This window comes from Loxodonta africana, chromosome 15 (assembly GCF_030014295.1).
Source record: "Loxodonta africana isolate mLoxAfr1 chromosome 15, mLoxAfr1.hap2, whole genome shotgun sequence".
NCBI classification, from domain to species: Eukaryota; Metazoa; Chordata; class Mammalia; order Proboscidea; family Elephantidae; genus Loxodonta; species Loxodonta africana.
This window is the reverse complement of record NC_087356.1, coordinates 30,196,174-30,211,812: the sequence shown is the minus strand read 5'-3', so window position 1 is coordinate 30,211,812 and position 15,639 is coordinate 30,196,174. Positions and strand designations below refer to the sequence as shown.

Below are 15,639 nucleotides of genomic sequence, written 5' to 3'. Positions count from 1 at the left end.
AGGCCAGTTTCAGAAGAGGACTTTCAGAAGAGGACATGGAACTAGGGATATCATTGCTGATGTCAGATGGATCCTGGCTGAAAGCAGAGGATACCAGAAGGATGTTTACCTATGTTTTATTGACTATGTAAAGGCATTCGACTCTGTGGATCATAACACACTATGGGTAACATTGCGAAGAATGGGAATTCCAGAACACTTAATTGTGCTCATGAGGAACTATTATATAGATCAAGAGGCAGTTGTTCAGACAGAACAAGGGGATACTGATTGGTTTAAAGTCAGGGAAGGTGTGCGTCAGGCTTGTATTCTTTCACCATACCTATTTAATCTTTATGCTGAACAAATAATCTGGGAAGCTTGACTATATGAAGAAGAATCGAGCATCAGCATTGGAGAAAGACTCATTAACAATCTGCATTATGCAGATGACACAACCTTGCTTGCTAAAAGTGAAGAGGTCTTCAAGCACTTACTGATGAAGATCAAAGACCACAGCCTTCAGTATGGATTACACCTCAACGTAAAGAAAACAAAAGTCCTCACAACTGGACCAATGAGCAACATCATGATAAATGGAGAAAAGATTGAGGTTGTCAAGGATTTCACTTTACTTGGATCCACAATCAACAGCCAGGGAAGCAGCAGTCAAGAAATCAAAAGACGCATTGCATTGGGCAAATCTGCCACAAAGGACGTCTTCGAAGTGTTGAAGAGCAAAGATGTCACCCTGAAGACTAAGGTGCGCCTGACCCAAGCCATGGTTGTATTTTGAATCGCATCATATGCATGTGAAAGCTGGACAATGAATAAGGAAGACTGAAGAAGAGTTGACGCCTTTGAATTGTGTCGTTGGCGAAGAATATTGAATATACCATGGACTGCCAAAAGAATTAGCAGATCTGTCTTGGAAGGAGTGTGGCCAGAATGCTCCTTAGAGGCAAGGATGGCAAGGCTGCGTCCTACATACTTTGGACATGTTGTCAGGAGGGATCAGTCTCTGGTGAAGGACCTCATGCTTGGCAGAGTACAGGGTCAGCGGAAAAGAGGAAGACTCTCAATGAGGTGAATTGACACAGTAGCTGCAACAATGAACTCAAGCAGAGCAACAATTATAAGGATGGCACAGGACCGGGCAGTGTTTCGTTCTGTTGTGCATGGGGTCGCTATGAGTCGGAACTGACTCGACGGCACCTAACAACAACAACAACAACATCATTAATATCATATAAAAAAAAATGTAATTTTATGCTGAAGACAACTCAAAAAATGGTTGCAGCAGTGCTTCAACAGGAAACTGCCAGAAATTCAAGCCAGATTCAGAAGAGGACTTGAAATGAGAGACATCATCGCTGATATCAGATGGGTCTTGGCTGAAAGCACAGAATACCAGGAAGATGTCTACCTGTGTTTTATTGACCGTGCAAAGACATTCAATTGTGTGGGTCATAACAAATTATGGATAACACTGTGAAGAATAGGAATTCCGGAACACTTAATTGTGCTCACGCAGAACCTGTACATAAGCCAAGAGGCAGTTGTTCCAAAAGAACAAGGGGACACTGTGTGTTTTAAAATTAGGAAAAGTGTGCATCATGACTGTATCCTTTCACCATACTTAGGCAAAGAATAATCAGAGATGCTGGGCTGTGTAAAGAAGAATGAAGTATCAGGATTGGAGGAAGTTTCTTTAACAACCTGCGATATGCAGATGACAGGATCATGCTTGCTGAAAGCAAACAGGACTTGAAGCACTTACTGATGAGGATCAAAGACTGCAGCCTTCAGTATGGATTACACCTCAACATAAAGAAAATACAAATTCTCACAACTGGACCAATAAGCAACATCATGATAAATGGAGAAAAGATTGCAGTTGTCAAGGATTTCATTTTTTTTGGATTCACAATCAACACCCATGGAATCAGCAGTCAAGAAATCAAATGACATATTCCCTTGGGCAAATCTGCTGCAAAAGACTTCTTCAAAGTTTAAGAAGCAAAGATGTCACCTTGAGGACTAAGGTGTGCCTGACCCAAGCCATGGTGTTTTCAATTGCCTCATATGCATGTGAAAGCTGGACAATGAATAAGGAAGACTGAAGTAGAATTGATGCCTTTGAATTATGGTGCTGGTGAAGAATATTAAATATACCATGGACTGCCAGAAGAATGAACAAATTTGTACTGGAAGATGTACAGCCAGAATGCTCCTTAGAAGCAAGGATGGTGAGACTTCGCCTCATGTGCTTTGGACATGTTATAAGGAGGGACCAGTCCCTGGAGAAGGACATCATGTTTGGCAAAATAGAGGGTCAGCAAAAAAGAGAAGAGGCTCAATGAAATGGATTGACACACTGGGCTCAAACATAGCAACGATTATGAGGATGGTGCAGAACCAGGCAATATTTCGTTCTGTTGTACATAAGGTCACTATGAGTCAGAACCAACTCAACTGCACCTAATAACAACGGTATATATAGGTAATACATAAAGGTAGAAGAGATATCCTCCTAATATCCAGCCCCCATACACTGAACATGTTCAGTAACATTGCTGTTACAGACCTAGGCCCTAGGTCCTAGTGGTGGTTCAAGTGGTAGAATTCTTGCCTTCTGTGCCAGAAACCAAGGTTCATTTCCTAGGCAATGCACCTCACAGGTAGCCACCACCCACCTTCAGTGGAGGTTCGCATGTTTCTGTGAAGCTGAGCAGGTTTCAGCGGAGCTTTCTGAGTAAAACAAACTAGAAAAAAGGACCTGCCTATTGAAAACCCTGGTGGCATAGTGGTTAAGAGCTACAGCTGCTAACCAAAAGGTCAGCAGTTTGAACCTACCAGGTGCTCCTTGGAAACCCTATGGGGCCGTTCTACTCTGTCCTATAGGATCACTGTGAGTCAGAATTGACTCAATAGCAATGGTTTTATCTACTTCTAAAATCAGCCAATGAAAACCCTATGGATCACGATGGTCTAATCCACACCAATCATGGATATGGGGCTGGACCAGGCAGCCTTTCATTCTGTTGTACATGGAGTCATAAAGTGTTGGGTGCCACTTGATGACAGCTCTGACTAGCAAGCAAGCATGATGCAAATGCAGAAAAAGATAGTCTAAAGTTTAGAATGATAAAAGAACTCTCAGGGAAACCATCATGAAAACAGAGCCATTGAACTTTCCTGACAGGAAGTCATATCTAGTCATAACCTGGAGGAGGAGGGCTCTGAGTGCATCCTGCCCCTGCAATAATCACCACCATTTTGATCCATAGTTAACTCCACAGCATCCCTATGGCTCCCAGGTATTTACTGGATTACCACTTGAGGTCACTTATCCCACTGTCACATTTTATGGCTGCTTACTTAGGTGCCTTTTCTCCCTGGAGAAATTGGAAGCTTCTAGCTCAGAAGGAACTGCTGTACTCTGTGACAGGTGCCCAGGGTGAATTTGTGGAGCACATACTGAATGAAATTGCTTTTCTTGTAGACCTGGCCCCAGTTCTGGCCTAGAGCTCCTAGGAGTCCCAAGAGGGCAGAAACGGAATGATGTGGGATCATGTGGAGCCAGCTGACAGCTGTGCTATTTGCTGGCCTCCCCAGTCTCCATTGACTATTCTACCCCATGGAAGCCAGAAATACCTGCAAGCCAGAGTCAAATGTGCTATGTAGGTTTTGTCAGGTAATAGTTAGACCCCAAAGGCTGTATAAGATGTAATTCCTACTCTTAAAAAAAAAAAAAAAATGTATATTTTAAGGGATGGGTCCAAAGCTTTGCAAGAAAAAGTCACATAGGGATATGCCTTTTAAAATGGAGGAGGCAAAGTTAATGTGAAATGCTGATTGAAATATTTATTATTCCTGAAATTTCTGCTGCATCTCTGAGGCTGTACACAAATCCCAAGATGGGGACACACTTATTTAGATGACACCATTCAATGCCAGCTCCCAGGAAGGAGGAAATGGAGCAATGGCTTCTGGCAGGAAGTCCTCGTTTACTCTGCCTCCTGTTCCTGCAAGAAGGTTCCCGCTGCCCTGGACTTTTATGTGCACTAGCCTGTCTGCCTCAGCAGAAGAAGGCTGGCCTTCTCCTCATAAAATGTGTGTTGTGAGTCACACACTGACTTCTAGATGCTCAAAGAATCGGTGACGATTTCTCCAGTAGCTGCTGTTGTTGCTGGTTTTAGTCTCGGGTTTTCTCACACACACACTCACTTACCCTCAAATTGCATGGACTCATGTAGGTTTGCTAGCCTTTTATATTATCCTGTGAGGACTTTAGAATCCACTCTTTCCATCAGCATTATTCCTTAACCCAAAAAGCATAAAAGACAGTCTTCATATTGAATAAACTTACAATGTTGTCCTTATTTTTTTATTTTCCCATAAGCTGCTGACCTGTACTTAGGAATCATATCCCTAGAGGGAGCATTCCAATGATTGAACGTTCCTTGTTGGAATGTCGCTAGATGAGCTCTAAAATATTAAAAATCTGGTTGACTTTTCTTACAAATGTTAACATGTTGTATGTCTTACAAAGCTTTAGAGTGTTGCTGTTGTTGGGTGCCGTTGAGTCAGCTCCAACTCATAGTAACCCTATGTAAAACAGAATGAACCACTGCTCAGTCCTGTGCCATCCTCACAATCATTGCTATGTTTGAGCCCATTGTTGCAACCACTATGTCAATCCATTTTGTTGAGGATTAAGAATAGGATATAAAAAGTGACCAGGAAGGTTGTAAAAATCGTCAGGAATCAAAGGGTTTCTAGGAATCTTTCATTGGCAGGAAAAACAGGTACTAACTAATGCAGGGAAACCCTGGTGGTGGTGTGGCTAAGAGCTACAGCTGCAGCAGTTTGAATCCACCAGGCGCTCCTTGGAAACTCTATAGGGCAGTTCTACTCTGTCCTGTAGGGTCACTATAAATTGGAATCGACCTGACAGCAATGGATTTGGGTTTTTTGGTTTTAACTGATGCGGAATTTGATGACCAAATCTGAACTTTGTTCTTTCTTCTCTGCTCCAGGTACATGGCGATCATCCATCCCCTCCAGCCTCGGCTGTCGGCCACAGCCACCAAGGTGGTCATCTGCATCATCTGGGTGCTGGCTCTCCTGCTTGCCTTCCCCCAGGGCTACTACTCAACCACGCTAACCATGCCCAACAGAGTCGTGTGCTTGATCGAATGGCCCGAGCATCCTCAAAAAATTTACGAGAAAGTGTGAGTAGTGACCACTTCCTGCTCTGAAGTCACTATGGTATGAGGTGCCTTCCTGGTCTTTCCGTGTTCCTTTGTCAGTTAGGATTCAGTTTGTATTTGTAAGCACTTCTTATATTCACTCTGATATTGGGTACATATGCTCACAGTAATCAGGGGACTATTACGTCCCAAATACTATTCTGGGCCTTGAAAGAGAATAAATGGGGGAAAAAAAAAAAGCAAGACCTGGATCCTGTTATAGAGGGCCCTTTGGGTGCCTGCCCCCTACGCTTCAAATCTTTGACCAGTAACTTTCCCCTGCTAGAGTCTGCATTTCATTGCCCAGGACTCTTCCTAAGCCATAGAATGCCACTCTGCCCACTTGTACAACAGCAATCCTCAACAATGACTGATGGGAGTTGCTGTAGAAACACCCCGGCTCCCACACTCCTCTAGTGGGACATTTCTGAGGTGTGAGTTTTATAACTTATCCAGTGTTTCCTCCTGGGATTAAGCTCCAGTTGCCCCAATGGAAGCTGGCTCAATGACACATCCTTTTTGACCTCCATCCCCTCCCAGTACCTCTGCCCCACTCCCTACAGGCATTTCTTTCTCCTCCCAAATAAGCGACTTGCCCTTAACTCCTTGTCTCAGGATCTGCCTTTTGGGGAAAAGAAACCAAGACACCTTCCTTCCAGGATTGTCCAGTTGGGGAAATAAGGCATACCCCTGTGAAATGCATGGGAGCACAGGCCAGTGCATTGAGACCTTTTGAGTGATAGGTCCTCTCCAGGGCAGGCCAACTGCTCTTCCAGGGCCTTGGCTGGTCATTTGTACGGGTTTTCAAAGCCATCGCAGCAATATCCTCCAAGACTTTATCGCAGAGGCAACATTGAAATGGCTTATTCTTTGTTTTGTTCTGCTTAAGTGAGCAGCAATGTGACATTTATATTTCCAGCAGTTTTCTGGTCTCAGAATGTATTGATAATGTGGATCTTTCTGAAATTCCTCTATAATTCTCAAATCTTGTGTTTATTATGTGAATGAAAAGAAGACTGGTGCTAAAATCAGAAGATCTGGGTATTGGTAACAGTTACTATTTATGTGACTCTGGGCAAGTATCACAGCTTCTCAGACTCTCTTCTTTTTCTTGTTAACGATGTGGGAAGATAAAGCACTGCTTTCCATACACAATTGTTGTGAAGATCAAGAAGGATAATGTATTCTCACATTGCAAGCTATTAAATGCCTACAAAATGTCACATATTGTTATCAAACCAAATTCATCAGATGCTACCTAATCATTATAGGCTTTAAACTTACTAGCTGCTAAAATAAGATGCTACACCTGTCCTCCCCCAAGATCAGAGGGCCCCACAGCTTTTGGCACACAGAGCTATCAAGTTGCATTTGTTCCATGGAGCATGGAAAGGCGGCTTGTTGGAAAGTACTGCCTATAGCTCAGACTTTGCCTTCCAGATGCAGACGGTAGGGTTTAATCAATCAAGCAGTGGGGGGGATGGGGGCCGGGGGGTTAATACTCAACTCAGAAGAAGAAAATTATTTCTTCAAATAAAACTACAAGACTGAGCAGGGTCCCAGCTGGAGAAACAACACAACTTTATAAGGCGTACAGGACTCACGAATATGTTCAAGCCAGAAGGTGTCCTCAAAAGAAAAGAAAGAAAGAAAACCTCTGAGTGAAAGCTCATTACATAAACTGCCTCAGAAACCACTATAGACTGTGTGGTCCATAGGTCAAGTCTTAGTCCTCACGATGTTTTCAAAGTCCAATCAGCATTCTATAACTTTTGATTCAATATACCCAGAGTTCTTTTATCCTTCAAAAAATTCAAAGTTTGGCTTGGAAATTAAAATTTATTTTTCCCATGGATCTCTGGGATCCTGTCCAAGAAACAGGAGTGTTTCGAACTTTTCAAAGTTTTGCTGTCTGTATGTTTACTAATGACTAGAAAGTCCCTTTGAGATTCTACATGTGTTGGACGGTCTTCTTTCTTTGTTGTGAGAATTTAGGATAACTGCTACTGGATGAATGAGTAGCATCCCCATCAGTGATTATTTCATCATTTAAACCTTAACAATGAGCCCTGATTAAGAGTGAAATGTCTGTGTGTCTCCCGACACCAATTCTAAATATCCTCTCAGACACCAACCACAAATGCAGTTCTTCTTCTAACCCTACCCATCCAGAATTAGGCCAGATATCACACAGTAAGAGGCGCTGTGCTCCAGACTGCCACATCTCCCCAAGACTTCAGACTCCAGCCATGAGTTCAGAGGCATCCAGGACAACCAAGCTTCTGACCTACTGGTTCCAAATTTGGGGGCTCTCACTACCCCCTCGTGTTTGATAATTCTCTGGAATGACTCACAGAACTCAGGAAAGCTCTAGACTTGCAGTTTCATTATAGTAAAAAGGATATAAAAGAAGAGACACATAGAACGAGGTCTGAGAAAGTCTCCAATGTAGAGATTTCATGTCCCAAAGGACATGTTACCCTCTTGTACATGGATGTCTACCATCGACAAGGAAGTTCATCCAAGCTTCAGTGTCCAGAGTTTAGCTAAGTAGATAGGATTGATTGAATCACTATTCACTGAGTTGGACTCAATCTCCAGACCCACTCCTCTCCTTGGAGGTTGAGCTGATATCTTGTGGTGGATCTTTCTGGCATGGTCAGCCCCAATCCTACATGAGTCACCTCACCAGCGTAACTTCATGTGTGATCTGAAGTCCCTCCATGAAAAACAAGGACTCCAATCACTGGGGAAATTCCAAGGGTTTAGAGATTATCTTCTAGGAACCAAGGAAAAAGACCAGGCTCTTTAGATAAAGTTAATTGCACACCACACAAAAAGCATCTGATTTTATCTACCCAAGATGGATAAATATTTTATTGATCCATGAGTAAGTTGAAAGACTTCATAATTGCCACTCACAAATTGACTGTAATGAAGACATAGGTCAAGTACATTCCAACCCATTGCCATTGAGTCAATCCTAACTCATGGCAACCCCATGTGTTATAGAGTAGAATTGCTCCATAAGGTTTTCTTGGCTGTAATCTTTACAGAAGCAGTCCACCAGGGCTTTCTTCCACAGAGCTGCTGGGTAAGTTTGACCCGCCAGCCTTTAGCTTAGCTGCCTATCACAAACAGCTTTCACCATCCAGGCTCTTTAGTCAAGTACATAGCAAAGCTTTATACAAACCTATTTTCTTTTGTCAGTATCCTTCATAACGCATTAGGATGTGTTTTGGGGAATTTAAATTTTACTAGCTGTAAACTAATTACTTGGAGCCCTGGTGGCACAGTGGTTAAAAGATCAGCTGCTAACCAAAAGATCAGCAGTTGGAATCCACCAGCCACTCCTTGGAAACCCTGTGGGGAAGTTCTACTCTGTCCTATAGGATCACTGTGAGTCTGAATCAACTCAACAGCAATGCGCTTGATTTGTTTCTTTTTGGGAACTAACAACTTAATTATATTCTCTTCTATTAGAACTAATAATTGCCATTTCCACAGTATAATATAGTCCCAAATTTGAAACCAAAAGTAAACTTTGTTTTGAGGTAGTATAATAATTAGGATAACTATGTGAACTCTGGAGTTAGATGAGAGATTAGCCCCCAGCCCCATCTCTGGGGGTTATATTATTAGGCAAGTTACTTAAGTCTCTAAGCCTGATAACACATTCCACATAGGAGTAATGAGAGAAGTAAATAAGATAACCCACATAAGGTGCTCAGCCCAGTGTTGCACACGAGGTAAAGGTCTGGTGAATATTAACTACTGTTGTGTGCATCATTAATTAATCCAGTTCCACCGGTAGATGACTGGCAGTAGTCAGTGATACAGTGTTTGTGATGGGTAGGTGCTTAGACCCAATTTGTCTATAGGATAATTCGTGTCAGCTAATTAGGTAAAAACTATTTGCTAAAAATCTTAGGTTGCTACATTTGCCTTCTGGCTGCATGGTGAATATCCAGCCCTGATTGTTCATCATGCAGGTTCTATTAATACACAGATTAAATTAAGCACTATTAAAGACAAGCAATCCGGTGAAAGGATGGGCAAAAGTTTTGAACGTGCACTTCACAAAAGAGAACATCTAAACAGCCATTAAATAAATGAGGAGGCACTCAATTTCATTTGTCACCAATGAAATGCAAATTAAAATCATATGAGATTTTACTACACACCCATCAGACTGGCAAACATTAGAGGGTCTGACAAAACTGTTTAGAACTTTTAGGAAAGATATGAAACAATGATAACCTTTGTAGGCTGCTGAAGTATAAGTTAATAAAATCATATTGAAAAATACTTTTACAATACCTAGGAAAGAAGATGCTATGTATAACCTAAAACCAAAAAAATAAAAAAAAACCATTGCCATCGAGTCAATCTGACTCATACCAACCTTATATAATCCATCGATTTCACTCAAGGGTAAAAATACCCTAGAAAAACTCATGCGCATATGCACCCAAATACATCTAACATAATGTTCATATCAGCCTTGTTCTTAATGCCCAAAACTGGAGATATTCCAAATATGGATGGATAAAATGTGGCACACGTATGTAATGAAACATTTTATAGCTAATAAAATGAACAAAATGTAGCTTTGTGCGATAATATCGATGGCTCTTAAAAACACAGTTCTAAAACAGGCAAAATGAAATTAAGATTTTTGGGCTGCATAAGTATGGTAAAACTATAAATGCAAGCAAGGAAGTGGTCGCCATGAAAGTGAAGACCATGCTGATCTCTCCTGGGAGGAAGGGGGTGATTCTGAGGAGGAGGGACTCTTGGGGATACTTCTGAGCAGATGGCTTTGTCCATTTCTTGAGCTCAGTGGTAGTAGCGTGAATGTTTGCTTAAAATTTACTTTATCTCAGATCATTGATTATTTATATACTTTTTCTGGAATGTATGTGTCTTAGTTTCTTAGGGCTGCTGTAGCAGAAAGACCACAGGTGGATGGTCTTAAAGGAAAAATTTTATTTTCTCACGGTTTAGGAGGTTGGAAGTCAGAATTCAGGGCACCAGCTCTAGAGGAAAGCTCTATTTCTCTGTTGTCTCTGGGGCACCCAGCATTGCTTGGTTCCTTATGCTTGCTCCTCTGTGCCTGATCCGCTTTTTTGTGTGTCTAAAAAGTGAGTACCTTTAAGACACATCCTACACGGATATCGCCTCATTAACGTAACAAAGAAAACCCCATTTCCAAGTGGGATTACATCCACAGGTATGCCTGTTGCCCTTGAGTTGATTCCGATTCAGAAGGACCCTGTAGGACAGAGTTTCTACTGCCCCCATAGAGTTTCCAAGGAGGAGCAGGTGGATTCAAACTACCGACCTTTTGGTTAGTAGCCTGAGCTCTTAACCACTGTGCCACCAGGGCCGTTCACAGGTATAGGGGTTAGGAATCCAACATATATTTTGGGGAAACACAATTCAATCCACAACGGTGCATTTCATACTTTTTAAGTTAAAACAAAATTAAGCACTATCCAAAGGTTTTTGTTTTGACAAGTTCTCAAGAAACTACTTTCATTGGGATAACCCCAATAGTTCCCCCAGAAGAAATTATCTGGGATGGATTATTCATAAGTATTTACCACTGAATAAGCTGAGATGTGAAAAAACGATACATGTAAAGGTTATTTATGGGGCACTCTGTGATTGCAGAAGGTTGGAAACTATATAAAGTCTACCAATAAGCGATTGATTGAAGGAATCATTGTACATTCATAAAAAGAAATACCGTGTAGGTGAAAAATTTTTAAAGCTGTTTTTGAGCTGATATTGGAAGGTCTTCGAGACGTATTGTTAAGTTAAAAACAGAACAGGGTACAGAATGGTGTCATAAACTGTTTTGTGTTACCAAGAAGAAAACAGTCTGTACTTGTGTTGATTTGTGTGTGTAAGACAATACATAAGAAACAAAAACAGTGTTTACCACCCCATTCTAATGTTTATTTACCTGACCACTTGCATTTTGCGCTGTGACTCCTATTCTTCAAGCCTGCCTGGAATCTTCTCAAGTTGGCTAGGAGGTTAAACCAAAACCAAAACCAAACCCACTGCCATCTAGTCAGTTCTGACTCATAGTGACCCTACAGGACAGAGTAGAACTGCTCCACAAGGTTTCCAAGGAGCACTTGTCGGATTTGAACTGCTGACCTTTTGGTTAGCAGCCACAGCACACCACTACGCCACCAGGGTTTCCTAAGGGGTTAGGCTCCTTATTATAGTGCTTGTCCCTGAAAGAGTGTATATTCGCCATGGAGTCGACTCTAACTCATGGTGACCCCACCTGTGTCAGAGTAGAACTGTGCTTCCACAGGGTTTTCCAAAAAACCCATTGCAGTGGAGTCAATGCCGACTCATAGTGACCCTATAGGACAGAGTAGAACTGCCCCATAGGGTTTCCAAGACTGTAATTTTACAGAACCAAATTGCCACATCTTTCTCCCATGGAGTGGCTGGTGGGTTCCAACCAACGAGCACTTAACCACTTTGCCACCAAGGCTCCTTACGGCTGATTTTTTAGAAGTAGATCGTCAGGCCTTTCCTTTAAGGAGCCTGTGGGTGAGCTCAAACCTCCAACTTTCCATTTAGCAGCCAGGCTCATTAACTATTTGCACCACCCAGGGACCGCAGGAAGGATGTGGCAATTGTTAAACCAGAGAACAAGGCCCATACAGTCTTCATGGGCCTCACCACTTGCTGCCATGCTCATAGGCGTGTACCTCTGTACTAGAAGAGCTACAGACAAACTCGGTTTCTCTTCCTGGAAAGTCATAAAAACTTTATTTTGCATTAAAAAATATGAATATATTATGGAGTAATGAAAATGTGTCTGACTTCTTTAATCACCTGTATTCCCTTCATTTAAGAAAAAACTCTAACATTTTGATGAACATCCTTCCAATCTTATGTGTGCATGTGTTCTATCAACCTCTTTCTCTGTTTCTCTCTTCATACAAACCCACACACACACACATACAACGTGCTATTTACTTTTTAAAATAAGTAATATATTCATATAGTTCAAAAAAGGGTGTAGTGCTGGCTTTGGCAGCACATATACTAAAATTGGAACGATACAGAGATTAGCATGGTCCCTGCGCAAGGATGACATGCAAATTCATGAGGTATTCCTTATTTTTTTGCTGTGTGTCTTCTCAACAATAACAACGACAAAATAAAATAAATTAAAAAACAAAAAGAATATGTAGTGCAAGTCTCCTCATCCTTTCCCCCCATCGGCCCAGATTCCATCAGGTAAGCACTGTTCTTTGCTTCTTGTGTACTGTCTTACACACATGCAAGTCAACACTAGTGTAGTCTGTTTCCCTCTGTCACACAAAACGTAGTATTTGCACACTGTTCTGTACCCTATGTTGTTTTGTTTTTTAACTTAACAATATAGCTCAAAGATCTTTCAATATCAGCTCATACAGAGCTTTTGTAATTCTTGATCAACTACTCAGTATTCTTTTTTATGAATGCAGTCATTTATTTAATCAATCACTGATGGGTGGACTTTGGGTTGTCTGCAACCTCTGCTATTACAAAGTGCTGCCATGAAAAACTTTTACATATTTCATTTTTCACAGGTGCAAGTATATCTGTACCAGAGAATTCCAAAAGCGGAATTGCTGAGTCAAAGACATTCACCCTTTTAATCTTCACATTTGCCCTCTGTATGGGATTGTAATAATTTACATTCCCACTAGCAATGTGTGAGAGTGGCTGTTTCGCCACAGCCTCACCCACTGGGCTTACTGTCAAGCTTCTAGATTTTCGTCCATCTGATGTGGAAAATGATATCTCATCAGCGTTAAAATGTGCATTTCTCTGATTAAGAGTGGGGTTGAGCATTCTTTCCTAATTTAAGAGCCAATTGTATATGCATTTTTTAATCTGATTATTTCATGTACAATATCATGAGGAATTTTCCACGTCACTAAGCTTGTTTCTACAACATGAAGTGATATGTAGATATATGCACATGGGTATGTATATGTAATTGTGTTAACTAATCCCTTCCTTTGAAAGCGATTGCTCTGGTGGTTTCTCTTAACTGGCTAGTAAGATAAAACACGAGGGCGGTGGGGGTTCGGTGGTAGAAATTTTACCTTCCGTGCCCCAAGTGACACTTCTTGATGGAGAAAAAAGCACAGAGAAAGGAAGATGAAATCCAAAGAAGAAAACTCTGGCTTTGCAAAATACATCTCCCTTTCCTATTAAAACTAAGAGCATGCAGTAGCTTTCAAAGTTATTCAGAGCCAAGCTCACTCTTGAGGATGTTGTTTGGTCTGTAAGGTTGCCGGGGTCTTGAAAGGCCCTAGGGACAATGCACCTGAGGACAAGGAAGACAAAACAAGCTCACTTTTCTTTATCAGAGGGCTCACTACCAACGCCAAGAAAAAGTCTGCCATAAGCCTGAAAAATGAGAAAGACATCCAAAAGAATGAGATTTAGACAGCCTGGGGAATTTCAGCTTCCCTGAATCATTTATTAATATTGGTCATATGTCGTTTTCTGTTAATTAAACTTCTATTTGCATAAATTTGTGGTAAACTTTTAGCAGGAGGTAAGACGTGCCTTTTCTGGATTTCAGATATTACTGGTAGTACTGGGAGAGGAAGCTGTCAGAAAACTGAGGTTTCATGACTCTGATTACCTGGGGATTTTGTGAAGATGTTCATGAATGTGGATATATTAACTCTAGTATAATTTTCCATAAGTACTGGTTATAAACTGCAGACTATAAAACTAGGCTGTTGTCATTATCTACATTTTGTCCTTTGTATGTCATGACGCGTTACAAAAAATCAATTGAAAAGTTTATATTTACGCATATTGTTTACTTTCATTAATAATGATGAAAGTTAAAAATCAGCTAATTGACGGGGAGTATGAAGGGAAAAGGAATATTAGAAAATGTACCTGCAGCACCACTTCTCAAATTTTCCACCTTCTTGATTATCTCACAAATTAAAAAAGAAGCATAGATGCTTCGCCAAGCTGCTCCTGGCTGTGACCAAAGGGATGTCAGCAGATTTGTGTTTCCAGGATTGATTGTTTATGCTTGGTGCAGTGATTAATCTCCTCTCTTGACACCAGCTACATTTATAGACACAGCCCAGGGCCCCTAGTACTGTCATTGCCCTTGATGAAAAGCAGTTAACCAAGACTGAAAAGTATGTTGACACTTCAGGGAAAGATGGTGGTATAAAAACAAGTCTTCCTCCCTGACTTTTACAAAAAAAATGAGAGTGAAGAAAGCAAAACAATAATTAAGAAAAAAGTACAAGGAGGCAGAAACTAGGAAAGTTGCCATTAAAATGCCAGAAGTTCCCCCAAGTGTCTGGTAGCCGCTGTGCAGATGGAGCCAAATAGAAGGCAGTCCACCCCAGGGCCCTCCGGCAACACTCCTTCCTGAAAAAGAGGCGCAGTATCATGGATAATAAGCAAAGACAGTCCTGGGAGAAGTATACTAGCAGCCCCTAATTAGGAGGTGGAAGTGTAAGCCCTGAGCAGGATGGGACCACCCAATTTGGGATTCCTTTGGCTGACGTGATCAACAATTTTCAGAGGCAGCTGCCTTTAGGCTAAAAAACACAGCGCACAAACTCTTCTGAGAGCATGATTGACAAGAAGATAAGATGGATGACTTTCTACAAAAATACAAATAATCAAGTTGATAAAGAACAAAACCAAAGGGACTAACAAGCTTGGGGAGGGATGAAAATACTGTTAAAGAATTCCATCTGTCAAGGCACTGGGATCTAACTTGTGCAACCAAATTCTTTCAAATGCCCTATAAGCTTTTCATAACTACAGAACAATATGGAAAGCTTGCTAATTTATTATACAGATTTGGCGTGACCCAAATATAGAAACTGACAAATGGAGCTCCAACAACAACCCCTCAGGCCAATTCCATTTACAAATATAGAGACAAACATCCTAATTAAAAAATTAGCAAATAATATTCAAATAGCAATGCACTGTTTTCAATCATGACTTTTTCCAATAATATAAAGAAAGTGAGTTATCAGGAAGCTTATTGTTATATTTCATCAAATTAATTAGTCAAAAGGAAGCATCACATATTTATCTCTTTAAAAGTCAAAAATAAATTTCTTAAAATACAGTATCTATTTTTAAAAAGTAGATATACACATATCAGCAGTAATCTTTGATAAAATAAAATGAATAGTCGATATCCTTTACAACAGAAACAGAATAAAAACACTTAGAATAATCTTAAGAATTAGTCAGGATTTATAAGGAAAAAACAAAAAAGGCATGCTATTATAGACTTCACTGAATGGCCTAAGAGAATATTTGAAAATTTCATGAAATTCAAAGCCTAGAAAGCATCTAAGGATAAAAATATATA

The 15,639-nt window shown here is 40.8% G+C and overlaps 1 protein-coding gene and 1 non-coding gene across 2 annotated transcripts in view; both read left to right on the top strand.

Moving 5' to 3' along the window:
• The window catches only part of TACR1 (tachykinin receptor 1), a 98,944-nt gene extending 93,635 nt beyond the window's left edge, over window positions 1-5,309 (top strand). The window contains exon 2 of the mRNA XM_023552808.2: window positions 5,022-5,309. Within this exon, the coding sequence (XP_023408576.1) occupies window positions 5,022-5,220 (199 nt within the window). The 3' untranslated portion in view covers window positions 5,221-5,309. The remainder of the gene's footprint in view (window positions 1-5,021) is intronic.
• A 6,981-nt stretch (window positions 5,310-12,290) lies between these two features.
• On the top strand, window positions 12,291-12,394 carry LOC111751582 (U6 spliceosomal RNA). The gene has a single exon (XR_002786716.1). It is a non-coding gene; the product is annotated as a U6 spliceosomal RNA (small nuclear RNA).
• The last annotated feature ends 3,245 nt before the right edge of the window (window positions 12,395-15,639 follow it).